General features: G+C 37.1%; 1 protein-coding gene across 9 annotated transcripts in view; it reads left to right on the top strand.

Moving 5' to 3' along the window:
* The window catches only part of GRM7 (glutamate metabotropic receptor 7), an 823590-nt gene that overhangs the window by 533439 nt on the left and 267760 nt on the right, over positions 1 to 22391 (top strand). For all 9 annotated transcript variants that reach the window (XR_011994328.1, XR_011994329.1, XM_072720358.1 and 6 more), the window contains exon 6: positions 18680 to 18880. Coding sequence is in view for 7 of the 9 variants with exons in the window: in XM_072720358.1 (XP_072576459.1) it covers positions 18680 to 18880 (201 nt within the window). In the remaining 2 variants the exon portion in view is untranslated. The remainder of the gene's footprint in view (positions 1 to 18679; positions 18881 to 22391) is intronic.

Genomic DNA, 22391 nt, shown 5'->3' with positions numbered 1-22391 from the left:
AAAAGAAAAAAAATTAAACAGGGACACTATAGTTCTATATACTATATTCCCTCAATTTTCCCTTGGTCCTGGAGCTTTGCAGTGCTGCTTGGTCAAGAACTTGCTCTTCCCCTGTTCTTCCAGCTGGTCTTCTGGGAGAGGAGTCTTCTGTGCTGATTCTCAGGCATTTGTGCTTGGGTGGAATTGTCCCACCCCTTGCTTGGTGCGGGGCTCAGTGGGAGCTATTTATCCTGTGAGGCCTCTGTTCCCTGGCAGCCCCACCTCTCCCAGGCACAAGGTGAAACGAGGAGGAAAAACAACAATGCAGCGGCCAGATCTCCAGCTCTGCAGTCAGCTCCCCACGAGTAACTAATGCAGTCTCCCAGTCTGCACTTGCCTACATGCCTCCTGGGGGCTGGTGTGGGTGCGCTGATCTGCACAGCTTGCGGGGTGCCCAGCGGTAGGAGAGTACTCACTGTCCTGTGCCCTCCCCGGTTCCACCTGTCCCAGGGGGAATGCAGGATTGTGGGCTTTGTTGTTGCTTGGGTTCCCTGGGATCGAGGGCCCTGTGCTGCTGGAACTGCACTCCTGGGGGTGCTGCCTCTCCCTCAGGGAAAGGGGCATAGACACCTCCATCTGGAGCCGGCCCACCTAACTGACTGGCTTCTCCCAAATGCCCCTGAGGGCTGCGGCCGTCCAGCCCTTTACCGAGATCGGCCTGTGGTTTGTAGTGAGTTTTCCCCCCATGCTCCCCTCCTCTAATAGTGACTCCAGGAATCTCGAGTCTTCACTGTCCCTCCTAGGATTTTGCCCGATTTCCCTGCTAAGCACTTTTCCATCTGGGAAAAATCTGACATGGATTTTTAAACTTCCTGCTTCTCCAGGGCTGGGCTTTCCTGTACTGGAGGTTCTTGCCACTCTGCTTTAGCTCTGCTAGTCTCTGTTTCCCTCCCACACTTTATTCTTTTTTATTTACTTATTTTTTTTTCTGCCTTCCTACCTTGTTAGAAGTAAAAACTTTCTCTCTGTAGTGTTCCAGCTGTTCTCTTTTTAATTCTCAGGTCAAATTCATGGTGTTCAGGTGTTCAGGATGTTTTTGAAAGTTATCTAGGTAAGTTGGTGGGACCAAGTGAGTTGAGGACTTCTACTCTTCTGCCATCTTGCCCCCCATCCAAGAAATAGTATTAAAAATAGAATTTTGTTATATAGTGATGAAACTGCTCTCATCCTGTCACATCTGTTGTTTTGGGTACACCTTCAAATGAGACCAGCAACAGGGATTCATTGCAATTACACTGATTCCGTACATCAATTTGACTGGACATTTTAATAATATTGAGTCTTTTCATCCACCAATATCCTATGCTTCTCTATTTAACTGTTTTCTTTCTGTATTTTGTATATATGTTTGTTTAACCTTGAGATTTCATATTTTTATGCTACTGAAAAATAATAACTTCATACTTTTTTCCAATTTTTAGTGCTACCATTCTGAAATAAAGTTGACTTCTGTATACAGACTTGAATACTGCAAATTTGCTGCTTCCTTACTAGGTATAGTAGCTCCTTTGTAGATTTTTTTTAGGATTTCCTATGTAGATGATTATGTCATCTGTAACATGATACTTTCTGATCTCAGGGAATTTTGTTAGTCTTATTGTAGTGCACTGATTAGAACTTCCAATACAATTTTGAGTAGAAGTAATAATGAAAGTATCTTACCTTGTTCCCAGTCTTATGGTAAAGCAGCCTTACATGAGTGAATATGATCATAGCTCTAGGGCTTTTTGCCAATGTTTGTAGACCTACTTGAAAAGGTTGAATAAGTCCCCTTCATTCTAGTTTTCTGAGTTTTATTATCACTAATAAATTCTTCAAATGCTATTTTTGCATCTATTGAGACAATGTAATGCTATTTTATAAAGTTATCATGAATTATATTGACTTTTAAATTATTAAATCAAGCTTGCAATCCTAGGATAAACATGCTTAATCATGATGTATTTTTTAATGTACTGATGCACTAAATTTGCTGATATTTTGTTAAAGAGTTTTATATTTCTTGTCATCATGGATTTTGGTTTGTAGTTTGCTTCTCTTGTAGTGTCTTTTTATGGTAGAGATACCAGAGTAATGTTGGTCTTACAAAATCAGTTGGGAAATGTATTCACTTCTACTCTCTAGAGGACCACACCATCCTCCTGCCCTCCATTCTCCTGCTTGTGATCCCCATTTGCAAAATCAACTGGATCTCAAGAGGCAAGAGAGCTCTTTGATTCTGTCTGTCAAAGTGAGCTTTTCAGAGTATAGAGAATGGTGGTGATTGAATCTTGGGAGAAAAACAATATATTCCAGTGTAGGAATTCTCATGTATTTAGGTGGGAAACATCTGGAAGGTGGGAAAGGCAAGAGTTTATTTCATTTTGAACATGTTGAGTTCAGTACAGCAATAAGGCATCCAACTAGAAAGGGTAGGAAGGCAATTCAGTGCATATGTGTAGAACTCAAAAGTCTGTGCTAGAGGTACACAGCATGGATTTGTCACTAGATGATAATTAATGTCACTTGAATGAATATTACTTCCCAGGAAAGAGTGAGGGTGAGGAGAAAGGAAATGTGAGTCTCAAACCCAGAGACTGATAGTATGATGAGAAGAGCGAATATGGTCAGGAAGAGATTCTCTCTGGGTTTCTCCTGTTTCTGCACATTGTACAAGCAGAGGTACTAAGTGCCTTTATTCCAGACTACTTTTTGAAAGGATGTTTATTTAACAAACCATCTTGGAAGGTGGAGGTAGCAACTGAATTCTGACAAAAGTTGGGCATGTTTTATGGCCTGGTATAAAAGACCAGGTTCCTTTCCTGTAACACAGCCCAATGTGTCACTTGCCCTCTTTCTGTCATCCTGTGTGTGTGAATCTGAGGTTGGAGAACCAGAGCCAGCAAATGCTGATGCTCCAATTACTACTCTTGCAATGAATAATGAAGACCTTTGTCACTGACCCACGAGTGTCCTGCCAACATCTGTGTAACTTGTAGGCTTGCAGGTATTGTAAAATCTCAGACCCTTCCCAGTTCTTGACAAATAAATCAAGACATATAGGGGGTAAGACTCAAAGTAGCAGGAGGTTTTTTGTTTGTTTTTACAAAAGGAGAAATGTTAGAGGATGCAAGTGGTATTGGAGAGCAAGAAAGACCACAGGATACATGGGTTATGTAAGAGGAAAAAGCTGATCTCCACTTAATAGAGCCACAGGGGCAGCAGTGTTCTCAGGAAACAGGCAGATTTTAGTTAAGGGAGTATTTGAAAACTTGCATAAGATTACATAGAGGAGTGATCAATATGGATTAAAAAATCCAGAGAGCACAGTCAAAGATGTGAAGATGGAAGGAGCTGGTCACTGAAGAAGGGACAGGGACAGGACATCACATGAGGGTGAATAAAGGATCAAGGGCAGGTAAAGCCATCAGAGTGGCTTGTCCCATGGGCAGTGCCCAGTAAACCTTAGATGAACACATGAAAAATTTAATTCTGAAAATATTCTGGAGGAGGGGGATCATTTGACCCTATGAAGACTCAGGTGAACTTTGGAACCATCAGTCCCAATTAGGGTTAAGGTAAATCGTGATCTCTATTTTGGTAGCTTATTTCTGGCTGCAAGCTTGGAGGTCTTGGAAGTGATACAAGATTTCTCACATTATCAAGTCACATGGAGAATGTAACCAGTTTTTCTTTCATAATGACTACCTTTTTATAGACTATGAAACAAGCTTGAAGAGGTTATATAACTTCACTTTAGTCACAACTATAATACATAGAGAGGAAGAACTTCAACCCAGGTTTGTCTGATGCCAACCTACCTAACTCTTGTGCAGTTGTTGGGCTGGTTGGAGGAAAGATGGAAATGCCATCACATACTGGTTTCAAAATGTCAGTGTTTTGTCTTTGCTGCAAGTAAGTTAAACTGGCAACATGTGTGTTTCAAACTAAGTATGGACTTGGATATTTTGCATCAAGAACTTTGTTGTACTACTCTGTGAAGAGGTCCACTCCATTACCACTGACTGACTTTCCTTCTACAGGTAGCAATGGATGTGGCTAGTTGCTCCTCAGGCAAATTACCCAGTGTGTCTGGACTGGCAAACTGTCAGTACCAGCCTTCTGGTTAGAAGTAGGTTAAGATGTTTTCTTTGTCAGGTTAGTTGTTTGATTTTTCTTAACACAGATGCAATGTGGCATTGCTAAGCAGAGCAGTGTCTTCAGAACATCTAAGTTCGGAATCCTACGACTATTTCTCATCACTTAGAAATATTGTTAAGGCTCAGCTTGAAGAAACCAGTCTTATTTATGACAGGTTAAAAGTTTGTGTGAAGAAGTATATGTAAACATATATTTTTTTTTTTTGCTTAGTGTAAAATTAATCTTCAAGAAAAAAAAAAGCTAGCAGTATTTTTTTAATTAACTTTACTTAAATAATTGAAACCAGTGAAAGCAATAAGTGAAAGCAATAATATCTTTGGCCACATAAAAACCCAGTTTAAGAAAAGATCCCAAATATCAGGGATCTACTAGCAATGCTACTTTCTTACCCTTTTCATCTTTAATCCTCTTGCAACGAATTAAACTCTCCATCTCCACCATCAGCTGCCCAGAGTGAAGGATCATTACCTTCCTTTTCTACTCTTTTACAGAAGGTACTTGCTCATTATTTTATTTCCCTTTCCAACATATTCATTCATTGTTTCATCCTTTATTCAACACACATGTAGTGGCTATCCACTCTATCCAGGCCCTGTTTTGGTTCTAGGCATATAGCAATGTTTAGGTCCCTAGCCTTGCTTCTGAGGAATTGAGACTATATGTAGGTATATTTGTCCATTTTGTTTAGAGTCACTTAGTACTGGATGAGGAGTACAAATCTAGTTAAACAATAGCTTTTTTTTTTATATAAGCTTTCATTGGACTGATGACTTTGAGAAGTTTTCTTAAACCCTACAGTGAGACGAATTCCCTTAGGACTTATCTCTGTGTCCACAAAGTGGAGGGTCAAGGTGCCATTGAGGTTGAACCACTCCATCTCATCCCCGCAACATGGCCTTTGTTCTTCCAGGAAGAAACTTTAGACAGGGGTAATCAGGTAACCTTGCTCAGATGCTTGAGCATCTGTGGTGTGCTCCTGAACAAACACCTGGGAAGCAGAATCATTCTGTAAGACCTGAGATGAGAGGGACTCCTGCATGGCTCAGCAGCTAAGCGCCTGCCTTCAGCCCAGGGCATGATCCTGGAGTTCTGGGATCGAGTACCACATCAGGCTCCCTGCATGGAGCCTGCTTATCCCTCTGCCTCTGCTCTGCCTCTCTCTCTCTTCATGAATAAATAAATAAAATATTTACAAAAAAAGACCTGAGATGAGAGATGGAGACTCTGCCTTTCAGCAGGAGCATTTGAGTGGAGCTGTGAAAAGTACCAGCAGGAAAGGGTTATTTCTGTATTTATATCTATATCCCTTGTCTCCGGTAGGCTGTGTAGCATGCAGTAGGTGCCTCTTAAATGCAACTAATCTGCCTTCCTGCCTAGCCCCATTTTTCTTCATCCCAATATTCTTTTCATTCTTTTTCCTCTTTTTCCTATCCTTCCTCCACCCCCTCACCTGCCCCTGCCACCACTGCTATTCTTCTTCTTCCTTCATACTCTTTCTCTTCTCCTTTTATATTTATTTTCATTAGCATGTGATCATTCAGACAAATGCAAAAGCAGAGAGAATAGTATAACGAATCCCTGTAGCATCCATCTCTGCACCTCAATAGTAGTCCATGTGTACCAGTGTATTTTATTTTCATATACTCCACACATGCCTTTTCTCCCACCACTGGCCAATTTAAAGTAAACTCAGGCATTTAATTTATTTTAAATACTCAAGTGCACATCTCTGAAAAAAAAGGTCTTAAAAATATGTAATAAACGCATGTTCACAAGTAAAAAAACACTAGTTCCTTATCAAATAGCCTCCTCCTTCTCTCATGAATGTCTTTATGCTATTGATTCAGTCACCTGGGTCTCTAAACAAAGTCCATATGCTCCACTTTATAAATCTAAAAATGTTCCTCTCCATGGGCACCTGGGTATCTCAGTCAGTTAAGCATCCAACTCTTGATTTCAGCACAGGTCATGATTTCAGAGTCCTGGGATGCAGCCCCTCATTGAGCTCTGTGCTGAATGTTGGAATCTGCTTGGGATTCTCTGTCTCTCTCTCCCTCTTCCCCTACCTCCACTCACACTCTCTCTTTATCTCCGTAAAATAAACAAATAAAATCTTTTTTAAAAAAAGTTCCTCTCCATTATTTTACTTCTTGCCATTTACCTGTTGAATAAAACTACTCAATTACTATTTCTTTAAAAGTTCTCACATTTGGATCTTGCTCTTTGCCACTCTGCAATGTCAATGTCACCTGTTTCTCTATTTTCTGTATTTTCCCTAAATTAGTCAGTAGATCAGATTCAGATCTTTCCCTCTTTCTCTGCTCTTCTGTTTCCCTCTTACTCTTTTTCTTTCTTTCTCTATGCAGCAGCCTTTTCATATATTTGACTAAATGTTTACCAAGCAGTACATTTATTATTGCATCATTCAGAGGACATGTAATATGTTTTTTTAATTATTATTAATGTATATGATGTTAAGATGAGAGGTGAGAGTGGAAAAATAGAAATTTTGGAAAGGGGACAGAGGAGATAAGTTGACATTTTTTACCCTAAAATTTTTTTTCTGTGAAGTTTTTAGTTTTACATGTCCAATCTCTTCTCACACATACATATACAATGCCACTTTCTAAATTAAAACAATAGATTGTGAAAGTCTAAAGCCAAAAAGAATAAGGAGGAGGAGGTTGGGAAGGAAGAGAAAGGAAAAGATTAAGCAGTGTACCATTGTCACCAGATTTATTCATTATAAAATTCTCATCAGGCTTTCAACTCACCTTTTCAGCAGCTTTCGAGGATTGTTGCAGATTGCATCTGGTACCTAAATGTATTTTTAATAAATTGGTTAATTAATATTCTAAAGGTTCAACTAGAGTACAGTTCTTGGAATGACAAACAAAATTTCAGAGGGGCTGAACCCCATTACTGCAGCAGCCCTGCCTAAAGAAGGGGTTAAGAAGATAGGAGCATATATTTTGTTGATCTTTAAGTCCATTCTGGAAAGGAAACATCAACAGTGTTTTTACAGTGTACATGAAGAAACAGTGAAAAGTGTATAAACAGAAATTCAGCTTAAGAAATCAGAGGAGAGGAAACCTGCGTGAGGAACTGAAACTGGATCCATGCTCATCTTTAAGAAACTACATCTTATTCTTGTTTGCTATAGCAAGTTGCCCAGTGTGAGTTTCAGAAACAGTGTTCTTAACTTTGCTGAATAGGCTCACATTATGTACAACAGGCTGCTCTTGGCAGTGAGGAAAGTCCTTGATTGAATCCTCTTGGAACACCACTCACACATTTGGGTGAAGGGACTGAAACACCCCTCCCTTTTAATCCTGTGCCCCAGTGCATCATATGAAAACTCTCCCCCACCCGGCACTGCCCTGTCCCCTGCGCACATTTATTCACTGCATGTATCCTTATTTGCACTTACCTGGAAACTGGAAATGAAATTGCAGAAGAAAACTCAGTTTTAATTGTCAATTAAATAGCCCTCCAGGAAGCATCCTACTCGGAAAATGATTAGAAATGAGGATTTGTGGCTAGACATTGTGTATCTCCCTTGCTGGAGCTCTTTATGAATCTATAAGAAAGTACTCTGTGTGTATCCACTGCAGGACATTAAGATGTTAATGGTTCATTTGTAATCAAATTTTGGTCATCTAAGGAATCAGTTGCTAAGTTGTGTGCCATTTCTTCTTCGTTTTCTTTGTTCCTTTGCCAGCATGTTGGCCATTTCTCTGAATGCTAACTTTTTCCACTCAAGGAGGTATCAGGGAAGGATAGGATGGTGTTTTCAAAATCAGCCATTTCTTCCTTGCAGGAAACTTCTATAGCGAAATATTCAGTGGGAATAAGAGGATGTAAAGTCACGGGTAGCAGAAACTTGGAGATTATTTGTGATTCTAAAGTTAAAAATGAAAAGAAATAAAGAAAAATTCTGATTCCTTACTTGACATGTGCATGTATGGAAGGAACCAGGTAACTAATTATCCATAATATTTAGTAAAGTCACAGAGGGGCAGGAAGTGGATGGTAAATGGGAAAGATAATAGTACCTACCACAGAAAGTGTATGGGAGTTAAAAACTAAGCTATGGAAATGCTCAGACTAGAGCCCGATGTATAGGAAGTGTACATGATGCCTGTAGGACTATGAACCCCCATTCCTATCAGGAGTTGCTTCTCCCATTCTGTTGTCATTCAGCCTCACCTACAAATGGAAGCACAACCACAATGAAGGCATTTTGATTCAAATTAAACCTTCTGACTTTCCTTCTACTAATCTGTCTTGTAGGCTACGGGTTTTCACTTCTGAGCTTCTGTAAACGTGATCACTCAAAAAGATGGCAACAAAGTAAATCTCAAACACAGAATCTTATTTTGCCATTAGCATTCATCATATAAGGAGAAATGTATACCCATAAGGGGGAAAATATCCAGTAAGTCAAGTTCTTTATTTAATTCTAAATTATGGAAGCAATGGCAGACTCGTTTTAATAAGGCTTGCTGGGGAACTGTAGCATTTTTCAGAATGCTGTAACATTTTCTATCATTCCAGGAAACCCACCCTGGTGCCCCTGCATCCTCTTTAACAATCTAGCAGCTTTGTTATAAACAAAATCCGCCCTGACTCTGTTTTGAGTTCCTGTGACAAGCTCTTTTCCTGTTGATTAGGGTATTTGTCATTTGCAATAAATCCAAGCATTAGTATTATAGTTAATTATGTAGCATATTACTCAGGACTTCAGCCTCAAGAAATACTTAAGTTTGAGGCTCTGTATTCAATAAAATAAATTTGTGTAATGCATGGTTTAAAAGCATGGTCAGCACAAGCATGCATTACTTAGGTCTTTTCAAAGCAAATAACTTCAATCAATATTTGAAATCAAAATAAAGATGACAATTTTTCGCTCTTTTAGAAACATATGGTAAACATTAGACCAGTTGTTCAAAGCTGCTGAAATTTTCTCATAAATTTTCAGACTACATTTATAAACATTTTCTGTGTCCTATCTTCTCCCCTCCTCATCTTGTGTATTTCTTTTGGTTTCCCCATTGAAATTGGATTGTTTATATTACATAATTTCAAATATATAATTTCTTGCATTTTCAGTTGCTTTCTCCTAATTTGTTTATGCATATTAACTAAGACATACATTCTGAGAGAGAAGTATGCTTAAATGGGTAATTTAAGCAGGTCTTTCAAAGAAATGACTTCACCAGCAGAATGAGCACTAGAAATTTTAATAGTGGAAGAGTTTACGGATTATTTTTGTGTAGAGCAGCTGAGGATTCATTCAATGGAAGGTTAAAAGATGTGCATTTTGAAGATAAATACTGGACTCTTAGGGGAAAATACCAATATCAGTAGACTTTATTATTTTCATTTAAGCATTTTTAATATAGTTGACACACAATGTTACATTAGTCTCAGTTGCACAACATAGTGATTCCACAAGTTTATATGTTATGTATGTTCATCATAGCTACTGTGTCACTATACCTCACTATTAGGATATCATTGACTGCATTCCCTATGCTCTATCTTTTATTCCCATGACTGATTCAGTCCATAACTGGAAGCCTGTAACTCCCACTCCCCTTCACCCATTTTGTCCAACCCCCTCCTCCCCTCTTCTCTAGCAACCACTAGTTTGTTTTCTATGTTTATAAGTTTGATTCTGCTTTTTGTTCATTTCTTATTTTAGAATGTACATATGAGTGAAATCATATGGCATTTTTTCTCAGTCTGATTTATTTCATTTGCCATAATGTTCTCTAGGCTCTTCCATGTTGTCACAAATGGCACAGTCTCATCCTTTTTTGTCTCCTCATTCATCCTATGGCTCTATAATATTCCTCTGTGTGTGTGTGTGTGTGTGTGTGTGTGTGTATGTGTATGTACACACTATGCATCCTTATCCATTTATCTGTTGAAGGAGACTTCAATTACTTATATAATTTGGCTATTATAAATAATGCCACAGTAAACATAGGGGTGCATATATCTTTTCAAATTACTGTTTTCAGTATTGGGGGAGCAGTAAATACCCAGTAGTGGAATTATTGGATCATATGGTATTTATATTATTAATTTTTTGAGGAATTTCCATACTGTTTTTCACAGTGGCTCTACCCTTTACCATTCCTACCAATAGTGCACATCCTCACCAACACTTATTTCTTGTCTTTTTTATTTTAGCCATTCTGACAGGTATAAGGTGCTATCTCATTGTGGTTTTGATTTGCACTTCCTACTAATTAGAGATGTTAAATATCTTTTCATGTGTCAGCCATCTGCGAGTCATTTTTAGAAAAATGTCTATCCGGGTTCTCTATCCATATTTTTTAAATCGAATTGTTTTGTTGGTGTTGTTGTATACATCCCTTACATATTTTCAATATTAGCCTGATATACATATTTGGATATATTACTGATAAGTCCCATATATCACTTACAAATAGCTTCTCTCATTCAATAGGTTGCATCTCTTTGTTGATGATTTCTTTTGCTTTGCAAATGCTTGTCATTTTCATATAGTCCCAATAGTTTATTTTTGCTCTTCTTTTCCTTGCCTTAGGAGACCTATCTAGGAAAATGTTGTTATGGCTGATGTCAGAGAAATTACTGCCTGAGTTTTCTTCTAGAATGTTTATGATTTTAGGTCTCATATTTAGGTGTTTAATGCATTTAAAATTCCTTTTGTATATGGTGTAAGAAAGTGGTTTAGTTTCATTCTTTTGCATGTAGCTGTCCGGTATTCCCAGCACAGTGTATTGAAGAGATTGTCTTTTCCTCATTGTATATTCTTGTCTCTTGTCACAGGTTATTGACTGTATAAACAAGCATTTATTTCTGGGCTTTCTGTTGTGTTGTATTGATCCTGTGTGCCTCTTTTTTTGTGCCAGTACCATACTGTTCTGATTGATACAGCTTTGTAGTATATCTTGAAATCTAGGATTTTGATACCTCCAACTTTGTTGTTCTTTCTCAAGATTGCTTTGGCTATTAGAGGTCTTTTGTGGTTGCATACAAATTTAGTATTACTACTTCTAGTTTTTTGAAAAGTTCTGTTGGTATTCTGATAGGGATTGCATTAAATCTGTAGATTGCTAAGGGCATTGTCACAATATCCATCCAATTCATCAGCATGGAATATCTTTCCAATGGTTTATGTCATCTTGAATTTCTTTCATCAGTGGTTTCAGAGTATAGGTCTTTTACCTCTGTGGCTAAGTTTATTACAAAGTATTTTATTCTTTTTGGTGCAATTGTAAATGGAATTATCAAGCTCTCTTTTTGCTACTTCATTATTAGTGGATAGAAGTGCTACCAATTTCTCAGTGTTAATTCAGTATCCTGCACTTTTACTTAATTCATTTGTTACCTCTAGTAGTTTTTGGATGGAGTCTTTTGGATTTTCTCTATATGATATCATGTCATCTGCAAATAACAAGTTAGCATCTCTTTTTTTAATTTTTTTTAATTTTTTTTATTTATTTATGATAGTCAGAGAGAGAGAGAGAGAGAGAGAGAGAGAGAGGCAGAGACACAGGCAGAGGGAGAAGCAGGCTCCATGCACCGGGAGCCCGACGTGGGATTCGATCCCGGGTCTCCAGGATCACGCCCTGGGCCAAAGGCAGGCGCCAAACCGCTGCGCCACCCAGGGATCCCAGTTAGCATCTCTTAACCTATATGTATACTTTTTATTCTTTTTCTTCTCTAATTGCTATGGCTAGGACTTCTAGTACCATATTGAATAAAATGATGAAAGTGATATCTTTGCTTTGTTTCTGATAGTAGAGGAAAATCTGTCAGTTTTTCACCATTGAGTATGATCTTAGCTGTGGTTTGTTTGTTTTTGGTGGGTTTTTCACATATGGCCTTTATTACACTGAGGTATGTTCCATCTAAGCCCACTTTGTGGAGAGTTTTTAATATAAACAGATGTTGAATTTTGTCAAATGCTTTTTCTGTATATAATGAGATGATCATGTGATTTTTATCCTTCATTTTTTGGTGAGGTGTGTCACATTGATTGGTTTGTGAATATTGAAACATTTTTACATCTCCAAAATTAATACTACTTGAGTATGGTGAAAAATCCTTTTAATATTGTTGAATATAGTTTGCTAATATTTTGTCAAGGACATTTTTACCTATGTTCATCAAAGACATTGGCCTGTAGTTTATTTTATTTTTTTAAAGATTTTATTTATTTATTCATGAGAGACCCAGAGAGAGAGAGAGAGAGAGAGGCAGGGACACAGATAGAGGGAGAAGCAGGCTCCATGCAGGGAACCCGACGTGAGACTCGATTCTCGGTCTCCAGGATCAGGCCCTGGGCCAAAGGTGACGCTAAACCACTGAGCCACCTGGGCTCCCTAGTTTCATTTATCATTTTGTTGCTGTTGTCCCCTTGTCTTGTTTTGTTATCAGAATAGTGCTGGCCTCCTGGGATGTATTTGGAATCTTCCTCTTCAGTTTTTTTGGAAGAGTTTGAGAAAAGTAATTAACTTTAATATTGACTATTCTTTAAATCTTTGGTAGAATTCACTGGACTTTATTTTTTGATAGTTTTAAAACTAGCAATTTAATTTCATTACTGGTAATTAATCTGCTCAGATTTTCTATTTCATTCTGATTCCATTGTGGAAGATTCCACTGGTAGGAAATTGTCCATTTCCAGAAAAATCACAAGACTTTAAAAGATAAGCTTCTTTGCATGCTGGAGAAATAAAAGATAGTACTTCAGAGTTTTCTTCATTTAGCTAAACCAGAGGCCCTTTTCTGGGAACATGTTGAGAAGGATAAACTCCATCCGAGAAAAGAGTATGACAACATCTCAGCTCATCAGAAAGATGGGAGGGATGAGCTGTTAACTAACAATTAACTGAAAATGTTCTTATTTTCAGGACACCTAGGTGGCTTAGTTGATGTTTGACTCTTGGTTTCGGCTCAGGTCTTGATTTCATAGGTTGTGGGATCAAGACTCAAGTTGGGCTCTGTGTTTGGCAGGGAGTCTGCTTAAAGATCTCCCCCAACCCCCTCACTGGAAAATGTGCACTCAAGCTTGCTCTCTCTCTCTCTCTAAAATAAATAAATCTTTAAAAAGCTGCATTTCATGGTGGTTTGGGGGGAGGATGCTTAATGCTAGGATATTATAAAGTGCTATATGAATAATAAATGTAGCATTCATATGAACATGAAAAATATTGAGTATTAAGCTTCAGTTAAGTGGACAAACTACTTAATATGTCACATGGAGAAAACATAGGGTGACTTCAGGCTTGACTAACTCAAAACTGATTTATATTTTCATATATCTACCACATTTTTATGCTGTTATTTGTTTGCTGTGTAATTTCCTTAGGACCACAAAATGACCAGAGTAAATACAGGGTATGTATTCGGGCTTGCTTTTGATGAAATTGAGTACATCTCTTTCTAAGAGCAAATAAACTTTCTCAAGACTTCCCGATCAAATTCCTCTTATATCTCACTGGCTAGAATTATGCACCATGCCTGTTCTAAATCAGTCCTTGCAGAGGAAATTCTGCTTGGCTTAGGTAAATCAGAACCAATTCAAAAAGGCTCAGAGAATGTCCAGAATACATGTCTCTCTTTTTCTCTCCCTTTTTTTCTCCCTCTCCTTCTCTTTATCCCTGTCTCTCTCCTTCCCTCCATTCCCCCTCCTCCCACACACATGTTACTGGTGTCAATATCTGAAGAGAAGAGATTTCACTTAAAGAAGGAGAGGAGATAGTTGGCAAATACTTGTGTCTGTGACATTAGAGAAAATAAATTTTTTAATGAACTTTACATTTCTGATACTCTTGATTTATGGTTATATTTTTCAAGTCCCGGTAGCCTGAAAGAAAAACTTATCTCTTAAATCTTCTTAGAGCCTTGAATAAGCTAATGCGCCTGGTGTCTCTCCAAGAAAGACATAAAGCCTACAGTGTTCCACAAATAATATTATTTAAAATACTGCTATTATTTTTCAAGATATTCTTTCTGGGACAAATGTCTCTATGAATGCAATATTGAAATGATCTCCTGAATTATTAGTCTGAAACAGTTCCATAATACACATTTTATAGTGGTCATAAGGCTTTCATGACTGCCTTTTTTAAGTACTATAAAAAATAACAAATTTGTGAAGTAGCAGGTTATAAAGTTAATATGAGAAAATGAATTGCATTGTAAAATAAGTATTGTAAAATATGAATGTAAGAACCTAGTTGGTGGGTTCACTGTAAAGTTCTTTCAACTTTGCACTATGTTTAAAATTTTTCATGATAGAAAGTTGAAAAGTAATAAAACCACAACAAATCAAAGAATAGCTTTTACATATACAACCAAAAACCAATGAGAAATACACAGCACAGAAAACTGTATTTAGAATAGCAAAAATAAGTGAAATATCTAGGTTAACTTTTCAAGAAACACTCAAAACTTTTGAGAAATAGTTAAACACTGAAGGAAGCAAAGTAGACTTGACCAAGAGGAAAAAGAAAGGTAGAGACTCACCTTCAAAAGATTTCTGTTCTAGTTTATTTATAAATACAGCATAAATGCAATACATATACCATCAAAGTTTTCTTTTTTCTCAAGTTATGTAAGTGATTAATAAGCTCATTTCAGTAAATAAAAACTACTGGGAAATTTGGGGTAATTATGTGTAGAAATATCTAACTCTACCAGTTATTCAAATATTATCCTTTATAATTGGTGCATGAATAAACAAACCAAGCAATGAAATAGATTTTTAAAATCTAGAGATAGAACTAATTACATATGGAAATTTAGTGTAGAATGAAGGCACCACCTCAAATCTATGACAGAAGATAAGCTGTTGTATGTTGAATGATATAACAAGTGAAAGGCTATACTGAAAAAGATAAAATTTTGACTTATTCCTCACTCCGTACACCAGAATACATTCAAAATGGGTCAAATATCTCTTTATTTTTTTAAGGGAAAGAGAGAAAGAGCATGCATTTGAGCAGAGGTGGGGGAGAAAGGGCAGAGGGAAAGGGAGAGAGAAAATCTTAAGCAGGCTTCACACTCAGCAGAGAGCCCAACATGGGGCTCAATTTCACAACCCTGAGATTATGGCTTGAGCCAAAATCAAGAGTCAAATGCTTAACCAATTGAGCCAACTAGGCACCCCTCAAATATCTAACTTTTAAGAGCAAAGTTATATAAGTACTAGAAGAAGACATGGGTGGAATCTTATTTACTCTGAGAGCAGGATATTTATGTTTAGAAGAAAATTTTACATCTACAAAATTTCATTTGGAAAATAAGTATGTAAAGAAAGTAAATGAAAAATGACCAACTGGGAATAAGATTTGAAACTTAATCTCAAGGAGTTCAAATCTCTAATTAATAAAAAGCTTTTAAAAATAGACAAGAAGAATGCCTGGATGGCTCAGTGGTTGAAGTTCTGTCTTTGGCTCAGTTCCCACATTGGGCTCCCTGCAGGGCACCTGCTTCTCCCTCTGCCCCTCTCTCTCTCTGTGTGTGTCTCTCATGAATGAATAAATAAATAATCTTAAAAAAATGGAAATGACCAACGTATTATAAAAGTTGGCTGGATAATAAACAGTTTACAGAAAAAAGAAATACAATGGCTCTTAATCATATGCACAGATATTCAACCTCCCCTATAGTAAGAAAAATGCAAATGAAAATACACTATAGAGGTATTTCTCGCATATCTAGCTGATTGACAAAATCAACTTTCATAATACACTTTGGTTGAGGTCCTTAGGGAATGAACACTCTTACCCTTTGTTGGTAGGAGAGCAAATTAGTGCAGTCTCACTCTAGCAGAGAATGTGTTAATATTTAGAAAAAAAAATACATATATCATTTAACAAAATCCCTCTTCTCTGATTCTACCACCAAAATAGGCAAAAAATTGAAAAACAATTTTCAAAAGTCTATTCATATACTTCTTAGACTGTTAGGCAAGATATTCTAAGAATGTTATCGGTATTATGGAACATAAGGCAAATGAATCATTAGAATAGTATCATTAAGAACCAGGAATTTGGGATCCCTGGGTGGCGCAGTGGTTTGGCGCCTGCCTTTGGCCCGGGGCGCGATCCTGGAGATGTGGGATCGAATCCCACGTCGGGCTCCCGGTGCATGGAGCCTGCTTCTCCCTCTGCCTGTGTCTCTGCCTCTCTGTCTCTCTCTGTGTGACTATCATGAATAAATAAATAAAAATTAAAAAAAAGAACTAGGAATTTCCTCATAAAAGAAAGGAGATAGGAGTGAAAGTGTGCCAACTTTAATAAAAAAAATTATAGTCCTGAATTTCAATTGGAAGTAGCAATATGAATTTTTAATGAATTTTGTCTTACTCAAAGAATGGAAATCCTGTACACACACTGAAAAGACCTAGATCCAATGATAGACAGTAAGCATATATAAAACAGAAGTATCTGCCCTGTGAGATACTAATGTGTTCTCCAAAAAGGAAAAATACAAATTGAAGCAAATTTGGAAAATTGTGAATTTTTTTCTTATAGATTATAATTTTTTCCATAACATTAAATGCTTTGGAAAAGTCTCTCAGTAAAGAAATCTAAAAATATTTAGTGCAGTGTCTATAAGGAACCTTGTATTTTGCAGGGGAAAGGTTTGGGGTTGTATAATTCCTCTTTTTTTTTTTTTTTTCACTATAGAAATGTACCATAGAAAACAATTTGAGAAATACAGCTATGAAAGTGAAATGCGATTTGTGGATAATTATTCCTCCTAAAGGATCAAGAGGTCTAAAGAGAGTTCTTGGTGTTATGTACTTAATGAATGCATAAGTTAATACGAATATTGTTTAGAATCTACTAAACACTAAATGCTGTGTTTGCTGTTGGGGATATAAGGGGGAAGAAATAAAAGAAAAAAATCTGGTAAACTGGTAGAGCATTAAAATATAGTGCTACTATTTTATAATACTTGAATTTTTTCATGAAAATCCTTAAATGGGACTGAGGGACTGGAGTGAAGGCAACCATTGCATTAAGCCATGAAGAAAGAATGAGATTGTGATGAGTGACAGCAAGGAGGCAGGATGTTTCTGGCAAAGTCAAGAGCATGAATAAATATAACTTAACGTTAGAGTTAATGGTGTATTCAGAAAAAAAAAAAACCCACACACCATATCTGTCTGAAACAACAACAAAATATAGGGAATGCTTTGTGTAGGGCCAATGTAGTAAGAATGTGAGCTTTGGACTTGGACAAACCTGAGCTACCATCATCAGTCTACTTGTAAATGGTCTTGGGAAGTAATTTAATCTCTATTAAGGCTGACCTTTCCTATGTGTATAGTGAGGATAAATAATATTTAACTCACAAAGTAAGAATGAAATAAAAATAATATATGCAAAGTTTCTAACACAATGAAGGGCACTTAATGTCAGTTTTTATTATTAGGCAGATGTGGGCAAAGTGATACATACTCTCATTTGTCAGGGGAAGGAATTTGATTTTTATTTTATAGGTAAAGGAGAACCATGGAAGAATTCTGAGCATGCGGGTGAGGTGATAAGCTCTGTTACTTGGAAATATGAATATGGAAGAATGAATAGATGAAGTGGGGCATCTAGCATTGCATCCCGATGGAAGATGAGAAGGGCATAAATGGGGCATTGATAGTGTGGCTGCAACTGTTCAGTGTTTACAGAGCTAGAATTGATAGAACTTGGCTCCTCATTAGATAAATGTGAGGGTGGGGAATAAGAAAGGAAGGAAGAAAAAGATGACAAAATTTCTAGCCTGAAAACCTAAGTTGCCAATAATACCAGCCATTGAGCCAGACAAAAGATGGAGTAGGTATATAGAAGTGTATTGAAATCAGGTGTAGAATTCAGTTTGTTTTCTATCATTTTCCTTTTGGTCTATCACCTCTTTAGAGTGAGTAAGCTCTGAAAATTCGAATATTACACTCCAGCCTCTAATCCCAGCAACCCTTTTATTCCATGGAACCACTATATTTGAACAGTATATTTATTGGCTTTACACAAGACATCATTGTGATCTTTTTTTTTTTTAATTTTATTTATTTATGTATGATAGTCACAGAGAGAGAGAGAGAGAGAGAGAGGCAGAGACACAGGCAGAGGGAGAAGCAGGCTCCATGCGCTGGGAGCCCGATGTGGGATTCGATCCCCGGTCTCCAGGATTGAGCCCTGGGCCAAAGGCAGGCGCTAAGCCGCTGCGCCACCCAGGGATCCCTCATTGTGATCTTTTGGAGTGTCATTCTGAAGTTTGTCTAATACATAAGACAGGTTAGTCCTACCAAGTCAAACATGAAACACTATTAAAACAACTTAATATGGTAGCCAAATGTAGATATGTAGTTTGCACTCTTGTATTCCCCCAGAACATTGTTTGCTTTAAGCATAGTTGAAAGTTAGTGCAAATTTAGATGTTTACTCAACACCAGTCTTTGTGTGTGTGTGTTTCTTGTTTTAATGTGCAGGACAGGAGAGAATTGGAAAAGATTCCAACTATGAACAGGAAGGTAAAGTTCAGTTTGTGATTGACGCAGTCTATGCGATGGCTCATGCCCTCCATCACATGAACAAAGATCTTTGTGCTGACTACCGAGGCGTCTGTCCAGAGATGGAACAAGCTGGGGGCAAGAAGTTGTTGAAGTATATCCGCAATGTTAATTTCAATGGTGAGTCTCCAAATATACATGATTTTGGAATTCTAAGTGTTGATATTCTGGGTGTCTTAAGTAGTTAAATTATTGATTGCAAGGACCTGGTCATTTTTATGATTTCAAATGGTTGAATCAACATATGAATGATGAGTTAATGAATGTATGAGTAAATGAATATTGAAAAGTTATGGTTTGTCTTCCTTTTCCCAAAATAGAGAGATACTTGCAGAAAGCCAGATTCTTCCTCAGTGAATATTAGGAGTGAGAGGGGAAAGAGGAAAGAGAAGGGACAGTTTCTCCAGGTGTCTAAGTCAATTGAAGTAATGAATATAAGTTGCTACAACAACCACATCCTAGATTATGCAAATTTCTGTTAGAAATTAATTGTTTACCTAAAAAAGGTAGTTAAAGATGGGTGGGGAAAATGGGCAAATAGAGTAAAAGGCATGAAGGAGAAATACTACTTCTCTTATAATACCTTTCATACAGTGTTGACTCTTACAAACCTTTGAACATTTCACGTATCAAAAGCTAAAGAAATATTTAAAATAAAGCTGAATGTGGGTTGAATTAGTCAGTTTTCCAGAGAGACAGAACCAATTGGATATATATGGATATACAGAAGATATTAATTTATAGGAATTGGCTCACACCTTTATGGAGAGAGAGAAGTCCCTCTGTCTTCAGTCTACAACCTGGAGAACCAGGGAAGTTGGTATTGTAACTCAGTCCGAGTGTAAATACCTAAGAATTGGAAGGCTTCTGCTACAAGTCCTGATCTGAGTCCAAAAGCCAGACAACTGAGAGCACTAGTATCTGAGGGCCAGAGAAGGGCACCCCTCTGTCAAGTAGAGACAGTGAATTGGCCCTTCCCCTGCATTTTCACTCTAGTCATGCCCTCAAGAGACTGAATGATTGCCCCCCCCCCCCACCTTGAGGACCACCTGCTTTATTCAGTTTACCAATTTGAATACTAGTCTTTTTCAGATACAGCCTCACAGACACACCCAGAAGTAGTATTTTACAGGATATCTGGGCATCCCTAGTCAAGACAACACGGAAAATTCACCATCACATAGGTATAACACAAAATTCAATTCTATTCAGACAGTAATAAATAAACTTCACTGTGTTACAAATAAGCAATGTAACCACCCTGAGGGGTTTGAGGAACAGAAAATGAGCTCAGGTAGGTTTGAAAGATGGTATTTGACTATAAGCCATATAAGACTAAAGACAAAAATAACTATACACAATTATTGTACAATAGCTAGTAAACTTGTGGGTTCACAATTAGGAAAATAATTTATGTGAGAGGACTCAGAGAATAATGAAGTATATTATGGATAATTAGAGCCAGGTTTTTACTGCCAGAGAAAGAAGTTACTGGTAAGAATAAGAGAGAACTAGAAGAAACCTTGTGTTGTGTTTTGGTAGGAGATACCTGCATGAACTCATAGCTGCCTTTTTTAAAATATTTATTTATTTAGAGAAAGAGAGAGTGCTTGAATAAGGGGAAATGGGAAATGGGGGATGGGCAGAGGGAGAGAATTCTCAAGCAGACTTTCCACTGAGCTCAGAGCCTGATGCAGGGCTCTATCCTAGGACCCTGAGATCATGAACTAAAATCAAGTTAGATACTCAACTGACTGAGCCACCCAGGTGCATCAGAACTCATAGCTTTTAATATGCATGCAGATAGGTAGATACAGGAATAGATATGTGTATGTTATATATGTGTACATACCTATGTTGCCTAGTTCTCTCCACTGAAAGGGCTAGGAGCAATGACACCTTGATAGAAAAGATGATACCTAGTATCCACATCTTATTTATATATATACATTTTCCAGTAAAAAAAATAATAATACCTCTTTAGAGTAACTTGATTTAAGGACCAGGGCAGCAAAAGTACAAGATGAGTTTGAAGCATCATGTTGTGCCAGAAAGTAAGAAAGTGCTCAAAAACTGATGGGATCATGTTGAAAGAGCACTGGAACGAACTTGAGGGAGACCACACTTGCCAATTTGAGGGCAATAATGGATTAAACTTACAGAATGAAGCAAACATCAGTGAGTCTATACTGATATAAATAAGTGATTGAATTGAATACGTAAATGCAGAATAAGAAATATAATGTCATGACAGGCAGCAGTACAATGTTACCATTAATATGGACCTCCGTATTAATTGTTCCAAGCAGGAATCATCAATGGATACTAAAATTATTAAAGATAAATTATGATAAGAAACAAGATATCTGCATGCTCTCAAAGATCTTCCATCAAGAAACATTAATTACAAAGGGAAAAAGAATAACTCAAGAGTGGAGAAACTTGGAAGACAGCACGTTAACCAAGTAATCACAGTTAACATCGCAAAAAAAATCCCACAAAGTTAATATCAGCAATAATGAAATTTAGTGACATCACTTACCTTTGATACCCTACGGAGGTTACAACATCATTTCTAAGGTCTTATTGCCAAAAATACATAGCCTCAGTCTATTCACCAGGGAGCATCAGACAAATCCAAATTGAAGGATGTTTTCCAGAATAAATGGCTGGTACTCTTTAAAACTGTCCAAGTCATGACAAAGTCAGAAGGAAACTAATGAAATATTACTATTAATGTAATGTGGGAACACTGATAGATCCTATACCAAAGGACACTAATGAGACAATGAAGAATTTTTAATATCATTTTATTTTATTATTTTAATCATGATAGGTGTACTCTTTAATTCCCATCACGTATTTAACCCATTCCCCTTGTCACCTTCTTTCTGGTAGCCATCACTTGGTTTGTGTCTCTTTTTTTCTTCCTCTGCTCATTTATTTTGTTTCTTACATTCCACATGAGTGAAATCATGTCAGAGAAAATTGCAAATAGCAAGATTTCATTCTTTTTTATGGCTGAAAAATATTCCATTGTATATACATACCACATCTTTTTTAACCATTCATTTATCAATGAGCACTTGGGCTGTTTCCATAATTTGGCTATTGTAAATAATGCTGCTATAAGCATCGGGGTGCATTATCTCTTTAAATTAGTATTTTTGTATTTTGGAATAAATACCTAATATTGCTGGATCATAGACTGTTTCTATTTTTAATTTTTTTGCTGGGCCTCCATAATGTTTTCCACAGTGCCTGCACCAATTTGCATTCCTATCAACAGTGCAAGTGTTCCCTTTTTTCCACACCCTCACCAATACATGTTATTTCTTGAGGTTTTTGGTTTTAGCTTTGTTTTGTTGTTGTTGTTTTTAAGGCCATTCTGACAGGTGTGAGAAGTTTTGATTTGCATTTCCCTGATGATGAGTGATGTTGAGCATCTTTTCCTGTGTCTTTTAGTCACCTGTATGTCTTATTTGGAGGAATGTCTAGAGTTCATGTCTTCTGCTCATTTTTTAATTGGAATATTTTTGTGGTCTTGAGTTTTAGTGGTTCTTTATATATTTTGGTTCTAATCCTTTATCAAATGTGTTATTTGCAACTATCTTCTCCCATTCCATAGGTT

This window comes from Vulpes vulpes, chromosome 9 (genome assembly GCF_048418805.1).
Source record: "Vulpes vulpes isolate BD-2025 chromosome 9, VulVul3, whole genome shotgun sequence".
In the NCBI taxonomy this organism is placed as follows: domain Eukaryota; kingdom Metazoa; phylum Chordata; class Mammalia; order Carnivora; family Canidae; genus Vulpes; species Vulpes vulpes.
Note: the sequence above shows the minus strand (reverse complement) of the source record. Positions and strands in the feature narration are given on the sequence as shown.